Below are 15,000 nucleotides of genomic sequence, written 5' to 3'. Positions count from 1 at the left end.
TTTTCAAAATTCTTAGTTTCGAAGTTACATTCACTGTAAGAGAGATTAAGAACCAAAAAAGCTGTATTCAACAAAGACTGACCTCTACGAAGTTTATAAAGTAGTAAGGGTCGTCCTCGAGGATGATGATGTTGTACTCACAGGCGATGTCGTAGATCTCACGAAGTCTGGCCTCGCTCATACTTACTCCCGTTGGGTTGTTCCCCGTCGGGTTCACGTACATCACCTGCAACACTTCCTGGGGTCAGATTTTCACACTAACTTCCATTCCCCTTACCTTCACCTACCACCACCACTCTCACCTTTACCTTCACCTCTTCACCTACTCTCAGCATAGCCTCCCCACCTTTACCTTCAGCCGTTCATCTGCACCTACTACCACCACACTCGCATTCGGCTTTCACCCCCTCCCCCTCCTCCTATAAGCTGGATCCACAACACATCGCCACCCAACATCACCACTCCAACTCTCGCCTTTAGTTCCTCGCCCATACTTATCACCCCTACCACCTTCATCTACCACCCCCTACTCACTTCTTTACCTTTACACCCCCCATATTTAACCACTACTACCTATACTCAACTTCCCTCCCTTCCATCAACTTCAGCTCCCCCTCCCTTCAACTTTACCCACCACCCCCACTCAAACCTCCATCACCGTGGTTCTCTACTACCCATCCTCACCTTGGCTGGACAGTCACCACACCTAGCCAGGGTTTCACGCAGGAGAGAGGGCACAATGCCCTCATCATCAGTAGCTGCGGGTATGAGCTTAGGGCCATATGGAAGCAACTGAAAGTAAAATCAATTTACATTATCTTTTCCAAGTAATTCAGTAAAGTGTAGTACAAATTCTAAGTAAAATTCCAAGTCCAATGGTTTCCAGTACTTGCTTAATTCTTGTTCATATTACGAAGAAATGTGTGTGCATCAAAATATATTTCTGTTTACTCTTGCGTACTGAATTCTGTTCCTTATTTTTTTCTCTTGTGATAGTTACACTTGGTTAGTTTAACAACTTTATTATTCACCCCATGCCCGTCCCGTGGGCGGTAGTTACATATGCTCCTTAGTCTTTATCAAAGTTGTATATAGATGTTAGTAGTACAATCCAGGTATATATACACCGAGAACTATATGTCTTTTATTGTATATATACTGAGAGTTTGCTTCAATCCATATTTTAAGGATTCAGTCCCTATTTTAGGGATTAAAATATTTTTGATCGGTTGTAAAAAGGTACCACGAAGCCTTAATGACCTTCATGTAGTCGATAGGCTTTAAAACTCGTTAACAAGCTAAAGCAGTAGAAGTTAGTTTTTCTACACCACAAACTACGCCACTAAATACTATACTAACACTACCAACATCACTGTCACTATACGTCTTTAATAACAACGATTACACCATTGCCATATATACATCAACCTACAACACTACCCTCAGCATGAAACTCTTAACCACCACCTATTTATACCTAACATCACCTAGACGAGCAATAGAAACACTCACCGCACTTATTATCTCACCGAAGAGTGGTTCCTGAACAATGATGGGGTCTCCTGGGTTGAGCAACATGTTTCCAGCCATGGAGAGGGCATTGATACTGCCTATCGTCACCAAAACCCCTCTCTCACACATTCTCGGAGGCTGGTGAAGATCTTCAGTCAGCTGCTGCAACTGCTGCACCAGCGGAGGGAACCTTGGGATGCCATCAGTTATCATTATCGTAGAGTTATAGTGTTGGATGAAGGTGAATTATTATTGAGCTCAATATGAATTATGAAAACGTATGTCAGTATTATGTATGCTAAGAAATTTTATTTCTATCCATGTTTTAAAGATAGTATTTCTCAGCGTAGTGTTCGTAGGTGACATGCAACTTCAGTTACTAATGCATAATTGATAGGATTTAAACCATATGAACCAAATGAGGCATGTGTTTTTGGTCGGTGTCGCAGAGACATTTGTCCTGTATTTGACTCATACCATACCAGATAAGTATCCTGCATGTCGTAATTAGCAAGCTATAAGTATGTTTGTTGGCCAATGCCCACTAAGATGAGCCGACCATTCTGGTACTGCCTGGTTAACTTGTGTTGTGGCTTTCTGAAGTCTGAAAAGGTGAGTTAAAGTGCTCGCATCTACAGACTCTTCCAATCACCAGATTCCCTTGCGCCTATAGTTAGCTTAGATCTGTCTCAGTATGGGCGTGCTGCCACTGTTGTAGCAGTGTGTCCTCTCACTTTCATCTGTTCATAACACTATTCAACATTAGGTTTAGCTTTTCCTTAAACACTGTACATAATGTACAGACGTTCTGGAGTTAGGAATATATGTTAACCCAAAGCTATTATATAGTGATTCTTTCATTCCCCCATTTACAAAACGTTGAGCTCTTTTGTAAAACAGGCATCTACTGCTGGTCCTTTGAAAAGAAACTGTGTTGTAAAGACGAATACCAATACATTTCTTACGAATTTATTATAATTATATATTAGCAATTTTTCTAAATATGTATAATTTTTTTTACTTCAACTCCACATTAATTGGCACTGCAGTTCGCTCTTACGACGAGAGTGATTGGGCTAAGTTTACCAACTTTGCGTAGCTCAGCTGAGAGAGAATGGTCTCAGGTATACAATGTCTGTTGGTTTAGAAAGACACGTAAGCAAACACTATGACATATTTATTAGAAAACGTTTCGGTCCTAGGACCTTGATCACTTCTAACATACAGAGGTAGAAAGGCATTATATATATAGGCGGAGAGTGAGGTGTGACGCACCTGACCTGAGGAATGTCATAAGAACATAAGAATGGAGGAACACTGTAGAAGGCCTACTGGCCCATGCGAGGCAGGTCCTTATCAAAACAACCTCTACCTATGATGAGGACGGGTTAACGATGAAATCATGTGACTCCTGTGTTGTTGGGTTGGTGGTGCTTAAGTATCATGTATGCCAATGTTTTTGAAATTTTGTAGTTTCCAGTGTTTCGTTCTATAGTGTCGGTGACGGCGATTAGTGAGGCTTCTAGGCACCGTCGGCGTCTGAGATCAAGTTCGGTGAGAACGAGTTGTGCCTCATTCCAGTTCATCAAATATCCCGTGGAGTCTCTGTGGAGGACACAGGCGTACCTTACATCGTCTCTGTTAAAGGCATTTCGATGCTCATTCAAGCGGACTGCAAGATCTCTGCCTGTCTCGCCTACATATTTCTTGGGACAGAACCCACAGGGGATAGTGTAGACGCCTGCTGTAGAAGTTAGAGGTGTGGGGCTGCGTTTCGTAGTGAGGTCTTTGATAGATGATGTGTTTATGGTGGAAACGTTGATGTTACTCATAGCAAGTAACATCAACATCAAGGAATGATGGCAAACTTCCTTTCCTCGACGTTCTACTGTGCAGATCTCCCGACAGTGACAAACTTCTCTTCAAAGTGTATAGAAAACCTACCAACAAGGACGATCTTATACACTTTTATTCACACCAAGACACCCGCAGTAAGAGAGGAGTCCTCATTGGCTTCTTCTTGAGAGCTCTTCGCATCTCCAGCCCTTGTTTTCTAGAAGAAGAATGCACTTACATAACACAAGCCTTTACACATCTTCAGTTCCCATCTTTCTTCATCCGAGATTGCAGACTTAAGGCACAAGCTATTCTCAACAAACCGCCCATGGAACAGCCCCCTAAGCAGTTCATAGTACTCCCATGTTGTGATGTTGCCACGAATACTCGCCGGGCACTTGCTATGAGTAACATCAACGTTTCCACCATAAACACATCATCTATCAAAGACCTCACTACGAAACGCAGCCCCACACCTCTAACTCCTACAGCAGGAGTCTACACTATCCCCTGTGGGTTCTGTCCCAAGAAATATGTAGGCGAGACAGGCAGAGATCTTGCAGTCCGCTTGAATGAGCATCGAAATGCCTCTAACAGAGACGATGTAAGGTACGCCTGTGTCCTCCACAGAGACTCCACGGGACATTTGATGAACTGGAATGAGGCACAACTCGTTCTCACCGAACCAGATCTCAGACGCCGACGGTGCCTAGAAGCCTCACTAATCGCCGTCACCGACACTATAGAACGCAACATTGGAAACTACAAAAATTCAAAAACATTGGCATACATGATACTTAAGCACCACCAACCCAACAACACAGGAGTCACATGATTTCATCGTCTACCCGTCCTCATCATAGGTAGAGGTTGTTTTGATAAGGACCTGCCTCGCATGGGCCAGTAGGCCTTCTACAGTGTTCCTCAATTCTTATGTTCTTATGACATTCCTCAGGTCACTTGCGTCACACCTCACTCTCCGCCTATATATATAATGCCTTTCTACCTCTGTATGTTAGAAGTGATCAAGGTCCCAGAACCGAAACGTTTTCTAATAAATATGTCATAGTGTTTGCTTACGTGTCTTTCTAAACCAACTTGTCTGTATTTATTACCAAGGTTTATACCACAATGTCTGTAATGGTCTAACGCCTCTGAGGTCCTTGCTCCAATCCTCTGTTAACTCAAGCGCAAGATTTTCTCTTCGAAGTCGAAATGAAAGTTATGCGTCTCTTCTCCTTTCTCCCTCCTTCCCTACCCGTCATCCTTCAAGCTGCTCACAGGCTGGGTGGGCCTATTCCACCATCCAGGGACGGAAGAAAAATATAAGTAATATGTATGGGGAAGTGGAACAGAATTCTTCCTAAGCAATGCGTGTCGCAAGAGGCGACTACTGTGCCGCGAGCAAGGGTTCTAGTAACCCCTTCGTAGACTAACCCAAAAGGATTCTTTCAGGTATACAGAAGTAAGATCAGGGACAAGATAGGCCCACTCAAAAGTTCCTCGGGTCAGCTCACTGACAGTGATAAGGAAATGTGTAGAATTTTTAACACATACTTCCTCTCAGTTTTTACACAGGAGGATACCAGCGATATTCCAGTAATGATAAATTATGTAGAACAGGACGATAATAAACTGTGCACTATTAGGGTCACAAGTGACATGGTCCTTAGGCAAATAGATAAATTAAAACCTAACAAATCCCCAGGCCCTGATGAACTGTATGCAAGGGTTCTAAAGGAATGTAAAGAGGAGCTTAGCACACCTTTGGCTAATCTTTTCAACATATCACTACAAACTGGCATGGTGCCAGATAAGTGGAAAATGGCAAATGTGATACCTATTTTCAAAACAGGTGACAGGTCCTTAGCTTCGAACTATAGACCAAAAAGCCTAACCTCCATAGTGGGAAAATTTATGGAATCAATAATTGCCGAGGCAGTTCGTAGCCACCTTGAAAAGCATAAATTAATCAACGAATCTCAGCATGGTTTTACAAAGGGGCGTTCCTGCCTTACGAATTTATTAACTTTTTTCACTAAGGTATTTGAGGAGGTAGATCATGGTAATGAATATGATATTGTGTATATGGACTTCAGTAAGGCTTTTGACAGGGTCCCACATCAGAGACTATTGAGGAAAATTAAAGCACATGGAATAGGAGGAGAAATTTTTTCCTGGATAGAGGCATGGCTGACAAATAGGCAGCAGAGAGTTTGCATAAATGGGGAGAAATCAGAGTGGGGAAGCGTCACGAGCGGTGTTCCACAGGGGTCAGTGTTGGGCCCCCTGCTGTTCACAATCTACATAAACGACATAGATGAGGGCATAAAGAGCGACATCGGCAAGTTTGCCGATGACACCAAAATAGGCCGTCGAATTCATTCTGACGAGGACATTCGAGCACTCCAGGAAGATTTGAATAGACTGATGCAGTGGTCGGAGAAGTGGCAGATGCAGTTTAATATAGACAAATGCAAAGTTCTAAATGTTGGACAGGACAATAACCATGCCACATATAAACTAAATAATGTAGATCTTAATATTACGGATTGCGAAAAAGATTTAGGAGTTCTGGTTAGCAGTAATCTGAAACCAAGACAACAGTGCATAAGTGTTCGCAATAAAGCTAATAGAATCCTTGGCTTCATATCAAGAAGCATAAATAATAGGAGTCCTCAGGTTGTTCTTCAACTCTATACATCCTTGGTTAGGCCTCATTTAGATTATGCTGCACAGGAGATGTACAGGGGATGTAAATAGTGTGCTGAAAATATCTAGCCTAGACAGGACTCGCAGCAATGGTTTTAAGTTGGAAAAATTCAGATTCAGGAAGGATATAGGAAAGTACTGGTTTGGTAATAGAGTTGTGGATGAGTGGAACAAACTCCCAAGTACCGTTATAGAGGCCAGAACGTTGTGTAGCTTTAAAAATAGGTTGGATAAATACATGAGTAGATGTGGGTGGGTGTGAGTTAGACCTGATAGCTTGTGCTAACAGGTCGGTTGCCGTGTTCCTCCCTTAAGTCAATGTGACCTGACCTGACTAGGTTGGGTGCATTGGCTTAAGCCGGTAGGAGACTTGGACCTGCCTCGCATGGGCCAGTAGGCCTTCTGCAGTGTTCCTTCGTTCTTATGTTCTTATGTTCTTATATATTACTAAATTTAAAAAGAAAAACTTTCGTTTTTCTTTTTGGGCCGCCCTGCCTCGGTGGGATACGGAAGGTTCGTTGAAAAAAAAGTGCATGAAATCTGTAAAAAAATAAAAGTCACAATTCATTTCAGTCAGTCCTGAAACATTATGAAGCTGCAAGTGACTTGACAATATCCTAAGACAGAAAACTGACATTTTCCTTTACAAACTGTGAGCTAATTCTTAATTGTCCTCAACGACTTACCCTTTGGTGGATGAGTATTGAAGAGCCTTGACCATGAGTTCTTTGCCGATAATGAGTTTCTCTCCGTTTTTGAGGGTGACTGTGGCATCCTGGATAGGAAAGAGGGAAGGGTTTGGCAGTCCCCAACTCAGCAAAATTACGGGTGTCTCCTCGTCAGCGGCTTTGTCTCCTGCAATAGTAGGATATAAGTCCGTAAGTACTAATATACACAATGTTAGGTAAATGGACACAGATGCAACTAATGTGACATTTTATAGTGGAAACGTTTCGCTCTCCATGAGCATTGTCAAGCCGTTAACAAACATTAGCTACATTTATGTTCATTTACTCAACATTTTGTCGGTATTTCTACCATTATTACTAATAACAAAATACTGTAACTCACGGGACTTGAGGGGTTTGAACCCATGGTAAGCCAATCCTGTTACTAGTAGGCCTGTGAACTTCCCATTGTTAGTCTCAAAACTAGTTCGTCATGGGTTTAACACTTGGGTTGAATGATTTCACTAATCGTCAACAACCATCAAGGCCATTGCAAGCTTTGTTTACACCAAACTGTTTTCATTTGTACTTAACTCTGTGAAGAAGTGTTTTGTGTGCTCCCCGTGGTGTGAACCAAGATGCCCTCCATCGAGCAACTTTACCAGCAACTTAAGGAAGAATTGAGGGTAGCGAAGATGGAGATACGGCGATTGATCGAGGAAAACAAGAGGATTCGTAGTAGTCCTCCTGTTTCGAGTCCTCAGGTCAAGAAGGGATCGTGGTCAGTGGCTGGACAGCAGGGGACGACGAAGTTGACGATCAAGAAGACGAATGGAAAGCCAGAAACGATGAAGAAGAAAGGGACTGCTGTGGAAACTCCTGTGGAAACCTCCAACGCATTCTCGGTGCTACCCGACGAATGTGAGTCGACTACTGGGATCGTCACGACGAACGGCAAGGAAGGTAAGAATATTGTTGTTGTTGGGGATAGCCAGGTTAGATACATGGATAGGGCATTCTGCTTGAAGGACAGGAGTAGGAGACAGAGGGTTTACTTTCCTGGGGCTGGGATGGAGGACATTGTTAGCCGGCTTGACAACATCATGAACGGTAATGGGATCAATCCTATTATTTGCCTCGGTGCTGGAGGCAATGATGTAGGCAAGCGTAGAAGTGAGGATTTAGTTAGAAAGTTCAGGACATCTATAGACATAATTAGGAAGAAGGGGGGGCGCCCTGTTATATGTGGCATTTTGCCAAGAAGAGGTGTTGGTAATGAATGGTTGTCCAGAGCAATTGGTATTAATTGTTGGCTGGATAAACACTGTAAGGATAATGCAGTACCATTCATTGACAACTGGGACAACTTCTATGGCCGAAATGACATGTATGCCAGGGATGGGGTTCACTTATCCAGGGCAGGTGTGGGTTTTCTTGCTAACTCAGTTGAGGGGGTTGTTAGGACTTTAAACTAGGATTAGTTAGAGGCATGGGTTTAGAAATGATAAATAATGAGTATGGATATATTGACTTATGCTCTGATATTAAGAATCTTAATAGTAACTGTCATGGAGTAACTCTGGGTAATGATAATTTCAGAAATTGTGTAAAAACGAAGATGAATAGGAAAAATGTGCAGAAGAAAAAACATATGATGGTATTTTATGCTAACAGTCGAAGTGCAAGAAATAAAATTAATGAACTACGTTTGGTAGCATGTGCTGGGAACTTTGATATCATTGCATTAACTGAAACATGGTATGATTTAAAGAGTCGGGATATGACTGCTGAGTGTAATATTCAGGGATTTAAGTTGTTCAATGTGGATAGATCTAATGGGAAGGGGGGAGGAGTTGCATTGTATGTTCGAGAAAATATTAATTGTTGCATAAAAACAGGTATAAAAATAGATGGAGCAGTAACAGAGTCTGTTTGGGTAGAGTTCGTGGAGGGTCAAGAAAAACTAATTCTAGGTGTAATATACCGACCTCCAGGCTTGGATCACGATAGAGGGAGACTTCTTTGGGACGAAATTGTTAGGGCTTCTGGAGACAGTAACATAGTCATAGTAGGGGACTAACTTTAGTCAAAGTTAAGACACATGTGCAACATCTGGAAATCTAGACGTTTCGCCATCCAGTGGCTTTATCAATACAGATTCTAGGACATAATAAGAAGACAGTAGAACTATATACAAAAGATGAGGTAATCAGTCCCTCAGCCTAGGAGTTAGTGTTCACAGCATCGTGGTGGAGGAGAATCTGGAGCAAAGGCAAGAAGACTGGCGGTTATATAGGCGTCAGTGGATAGGGACGGGCAGCAGACGAGGGCAAAGTCACTGGTAGGCGGGATTCCCCAGTGGAAGTAGGTCCTTCCCAAAGAGATGGGTTAGTTGCAACAGCCGTGAAGAAGGTCTTGTAGATGTCCTCTGAACCAAGATTCCATGATGTTGCAGTGTCTGACAAGTTGTGCAAGAAAGGTATAAAATACCGACAATATGAAAGTTAAGACACATGTGCAACATCTGGAAATCTTTATTGTAGACGTTTCGCCATCCAGTGGCTTTATCAATACAGATTCTAGGACATAATAAGAAGACAGTAGAACTATATACAAAAGATGAGGTAATCAGTCCCTCAGCCTAGGAGTTGGTGTTCACAGCATCGTGGTGGAGGAGAATCTGGAGCAAAGGCAAGAAGACTGGCGGTTATATAGGCGTCAGTGGATAGGGACGGGCAGCAGATGAGGGCAAAGTCACTGGTAGGCGGAATTCCCCAGTGGAAGTAGGTCCTTCCCAAAGAGATGGGTTAGTTGCAGCAGCCGTGAAGAAGGTCTAGTAGATGTCCTCTGAACCAAGATTCCATGATGTTGCAGTGTCTGACAAGTTGTGCAAGAAAGGTATAAAATACCGACAATATGAAAGTTAAGACAAATGTGCAACATCTGGAAATCTTTATTGTAGACGTTTCGCCATCCAGTGGCTTTATCAATACAGATTCTAGGACATAATAAGAAGACAGTAGAACTATATACAAAAGATGAGGTAATCAGTCCCTCAGCCTAGGAGTTAGTGTTCACAGCATCGTGGTGGAGGAGAATCTGGAGCAAAGGCAAGAAGACTGGCGGTTATATAGGCGTCAGTGGATAGGGACGGGCAGCAGACGAGGGCAAAGTCACTGGTAGGCGGGATTCCCCAGTGGAAGTAGGTCCTTCCCAAAGAGATGGGTTAGTTGCAGCGGCCGTGAAGAAGGTCTTGTTATTATGTCCTAGAATCTGTATTGATAAAGCCACTGGATGGCGAAACGTCTACAATAAAGATTTCCAGATGTTGCACATGTGTCTTAACTTTCATATTGTCGGTATTTTATACCTTTCTTGCACAACTTGTCAGACACTGCAACATCATGGAATCTTGGTTCAGAGGACATCTACAAGACCTTCACGGCTGCTGCAACTAACCCATCTCTTTGGGAAGGACCTACTTCCACTGGGGAATCCCGCCTACCAGTGACTTTGCCCTCGTCTGCTGATTACCTCATCTTTTGTATATAGTTCTACTGTCTTCTTATTATGTCCTAGAATCTGTATTGATAAAGCCACTGGATGGCGAAACGTCTACAATAAAGATTTCCAGATGTTGCACATGTGTCTTAACTTTCATATTGTCGGTATTTTATACCTTTCTTGCACAACTTTAGTCAAATTGACTGGAATTCTTTGACAGGTAATCTAGAGTCCAGTGACTTTATGGAAACAGTTCAGGACTGTTTTCTGAAACAGAGCGTAACTGAGCCTACAAGGGGTAATAATTTGCCAGACCTAGCCTTGTCAAATAAGGAAACACTCGTGAATAATCTGGAGATCACTGAAGAGCTTGGCGCAAGTGATCACAAATCCATCACTTTTAGCATTAATTGGGAATGCAAGAATAATGATAATACAGTAAAAATCCCTGATTTTCGTTCTGCCGATTATAGTGGACTTAGGGAACACCTGTCTAATCTTGATTGGGGTTATCTAGCTAATGATTTTATTGACGATAATCATACTTATGAATATGAAGGGATCTGCTTTTATGATTGTTTTCTTAATAATGTACACAGTGCCCAGAGTATATACATTCCCCAGAGAGAAATTAGGTCTAATAATAACGATCCCAAATGGGTTAACAGGAGGCTAAAGCATCTATTAGGGGAGAAAAGGGGAATTTATAGGCGCATCAGAAGAGGAGAGGTTAACCTTACTGACCAATATGTTCAGCTTAAAAGAGAAGTAAAAAAGGCGATTAGAAAGGCTAAACGTGACTATGAAATTAGAGTTGCTAATGAATCAAAGACTAATCCAAAGGGGTTCTTTCAAGTGTATAGGACGAAGGTGAAGGAAAAAGTAGGACCTCTGAAAACTGGGAATGGACGGCTGACGGATAATGAACTGGAAATGTGTTCCTTATTTAATGACTATTTTTTGTCAGTTTTTACACAGGAAGATATATATGTAGATGAATGGTTCAGAGAACCGACATGTTGATAAATTAGACACATGTGCAACTCTTGGGTATCTTTAGGACTGAAGAAGCCACTCATGGCGAAACGTTTCCTTTAATAAATGTCCTGAACTGTACATAAGTGTCTTTTTCCACAAAGATACCCAAGAGTTGCACATGTGTCTAATTTATCAACATGTCGGTTCTCTGAACCATTCATCTACAAACCTGTCAGACACTGCAACTTCTTGGGATCTTAATACTTGGGAATTCTTCGCTTGCCTAATTCTTGGGCACGACCTACTTCAACATTGAACAAATGTTACACGACCTATGACTTCTGCACCTCTCCTGCCAACGGTTTATAAGCTCCTTCTCAGCACGTATGCCGTATTCTATTCAAGATTGATGGACTGACCACATCGACTCAAGGTTGAGGGACTGATTACCTCATTCTCCTCCTGTTCTTCAAGATTCTCCTTTGTATGGACTGATGAAGCCACTGTGTGGCGAAACGTTTCCTCAATAAAGATACCCAAGAGTTGCACATGTGTCTAATTTATCAACAGGAAGATATAAATGAGATTCCAGTAATTAACAATTATTTAGTTCCTGATGAATTTAAATTAACTAATATTACTGTCACGAGGAACATGGTTATTAAACAGATAGACAAACTGAAACAAAATAAGTCCCCGGGACCCGATGAGTTGTTTTCCAGGGTACTTAAGGAATGTAAGATGGAGCTTAGTCAGCCATTAACAAGTGTATTCAATGCGTCCATCCTTACCGGTGTTGTGCCAGAGTTGTGGAAGATGGCTAATGTGGTTCCTATATTCAAATCAGGGGATAAGTCCACTCCTTCAAATTATCGTCCAATAAGCCTGACATCTATAGTGGGCAAGTTATTAGAATCAATTATAGCTGACATTATCAGAAGTCACCTTGAAGAGCATAACTTGATAAATGAATCTCAGCATGGATTCACGAGAGGTCGTTCATGCCTGACAAACTTACTGACGTTCTTCAACAGAACATTTGAGGCAGTTGACAGTGATAAGGAATATGATATTGTTTATTTGGATTTTAGTAAAGCCTTCGATAGAGTACCTCACAAGAGACTCTTAAGAAAAGTGGCAGCTCATGGTATAGGAGGTAAAGTTCTAGCATGGATTGAGGCATGGCTTACCAATAGAAAGCAGAGAGTTACCATTAATGGAGTGAAATCTGAATGGGGATTAGTCACTAGTGGCGTTCCACAAGGATCAGTTTTAGGCCCTCTCTTGTTCATAATTTACATTAATGACCTTGATGAAGGGACTACGAGTGACATGAGTAAATTTGCTGATGATACAAAGATAGGCCGTATAATTCACTCTGAGGAGGATATCAATGAACTCCAGGACGATTTGGACAAATTAATGTCTTGGTCTGAAAAATGGCAGATGAAGTTCAATGTGGATAAGTGTAAGGTACTCGCCCTTGGTAATGAAAATAACCCTCGAAGCTATAATCTAGGTGAAGTAGAGCTTGATCATACAGAATGTGAAAAAGACTTGGGAGTCATGGTAAGCAGAAATCTAAAGCCAAGACAGCAGTGCCTTAGTGTGCGCAACAAGGCCAACAGATTACTTGGATTTATCTCAAGAAGTATAAGTAACAGAAGTCCAAAAGTTATTTTACAGCTCTATACATCACTAGTGAGGCCTCATTTAGATTATGCTGCTCAGTTTTGGTCCCCTTACTGCAGGATGGATATAGACTCATTAGAGAACATACAAAGAAGAATGACTAAAATGATTTACTGTGTAAGGAACCTTCCGTATGAAGATAGACTCAAAGCCTTAAATCTCCACTCTCTGGAGAGGCGTAGAATGAGGGGAGATATCATTGAAGTGTATAAGTGGATGACAGGCATAAACAAGGGAGATATTAATAAAGTACTGAGGGTGTCGAACCAGGTAAGAACCATGAATAATGGATTTAAGTTGGATAAATTTAGATTTAGAAAGGACATAGGTAAGTACTGGTTTTCTAACAGAGTTGTAGATGCGTGGAACAATCTTCCCAGTGGGGTGATAGAGGCTAGGACCTTGGGTAGCTTTAAGAAGAGACTGGACAAATACACAAATAACCCGCACATAAAAGACAGAAGCTTACGACGACGTTTCGGTCCGACTTGGACCATTGACAAAGTCACATTGACTTTGTCAATGGTCCAAGTCGGACCGAAACGTCGTCGTAAGCTTCTGTCTTTTATGTGCGGGTTATTTGTGTATCGTTCCAGTCACGGTATTGTGCCTTTTTGTTATTACTGGACAAATATATGAGTGGGAGGGGCTGGGTTTGATTGGTGTCATTGGGTACGGGAGTTATTTCTAGGGAAGCTTTAGGTAGTAGTCGTTTTGATAAGGACCTGCCTCGTATGGGCCAGTAGGCCTTCTGCAGTGTTCCTCCATTGTTATGTTCTTATGTTCTTATGTTCTCTTTTTCTCTTTTTTTTTTTTTTACAATAACTATAGTCAGGATTTTGCTACAATTATTTAACAAAAAAACAAAGAATTCGTAAGATTACGCTGTCATTTAAGAACATAAGAATATAAGAAAGAAGGAACACTGCAACAGGCCTACTGACCCATGCGGAGCAGGTCCATGTCCCCCCCCCGGATTAGACCAATGACCCACCCCGGATTATCCCAGTGACCCACCCAGTCTGGTCATGGTTATTTAACTGTCCAACATCTAGAACTTTGCATTTGTCAATATTAAACTGCATCTGCCACTTCTCCGACCATTGCGTCAGTCTATTCAAATCATCCTGGAGTGCTCTAATGTCCTCATTAGATGAACATCAAAATGGTATACAATACCGACAGGTTGTTAGGTAAGACACATATGCAACAGTTAGACATCTTTATTCCGAAACGTTTCGCCTACACAGTAGGCTTCTTCAGTCGAATACAGAAAGTAGGCAGGAACAGTCGTAGAATTTGAGGTTGTCAGTCCCTCGGCCTGGAGAAGTTCAGTTCCATAGTCAGGAACTATCTCCATTAGAATGAATTGGACGGCCTATTTTGGTGTCATCAGCAAATTTGCTTATGTCGCTATTTATTCCCTCATCTATGTCGTTTATGTAAATTGTGAACAACAATGGGCCCAATACTGACCCCTGAGGAACACCGCTTGTGACGTGCCCCCATTCTGATTTCTCCCCATTTATGCAAACTCTCTGCTGTCTATTTGTCAGCCATGCCTCTACCAAGGAGAAAATTTCTCCTCCTATTCCGTGTGCCCTAAGTTTCCTCAATAGCCTCTGGTGTGGAACTCTATCGAAAGCCTTACTGAAGTCCATATACACAATATCATATTCTTTACCATGATCTACCTCCTCAAGCACCTTAGTGAAAAAAGTTAGTAAATTCGTAAGACAGGAACGCCCCTTTGTAAAACCGTGTTGAAAATCATTAATCAATCTGTGCCTGTCAAGATGGCTACGAATTGCTTCGGCAATTATTGATTCCATAAATTTTCCCACTATGGAGGTAAGGCTTATTGGTCTATAGTTCGATGCCTAGGACCTGTCACTTGCCTTGTAAATAGGTATTACATTTGCCATTTTCCACTTTTCAGGCACTATGCCAGTTTGCAGTGATATGTTAAAAAGATTAGCCAAAGGTATGCTAAGTTCCTCTTTACATTCCTTTAACACCCTTGCAAACAGTTCATCAGGACCTGGGGTTTTAGTTTCTCTATTTGTCTGAGGACCATGTCACTAGTTACCGCAATCGT

At 41.9% G+C, this 15,000-nt stretch overlaps 1 protein-coding gene across 1 annotated transcript in view; it reads right to left on the bottom strand.

Moving 5' to 3' along the window:
* LOC138853983 (kynurenine/alpha-aminoadipate aminotransferase, mitochondrial-like) overlaps positions 1 to 15,000 on the bottom strand; it is a 37,744-nt gene that overhangs the window by 11,346 nt on the left and 11,398 nt on the right. The window contains exons 2-5 of the mRNA XM_070094234.1: positions 6,747 to 6,915; positions 1,513 to 1,702; positions 685 to 792; positions 83 to 226 (exon numbers count right to left, since the gene is read on the bottom strand). Coding sequence (XP_069950335.1) covers positions 83 to 226; positions 685 to 792; positions 1,513 to 1,702; positions 6,747 to 6,915 — 611 coding nt within the window. The remainder of the gene's footprint in view (positions 1 to 82; positions 227 to 684; positions 793 to 1,512; positions 1,703 to 6,746; positions 6,916 to 15,000) is intronic.

Source organism: Cherax quadricarinatus, chromosome 45 (assembly GCF_038502225.1).
Source record: "Cherax quadricarinatus isolate ZL_2023a chromosome 45, ASM3850222v1, whole genome shotgun sequence".
Lineage (NCBI taxonomy): Eukaryota > Metazoa > Arthropoda > Malacostraca > Decapoda > Parastacidae > Cherax > Cherax quadricarinatus.
This window is presented reverse-complemented; position numbering and strand designations above follow the sequence as displayed.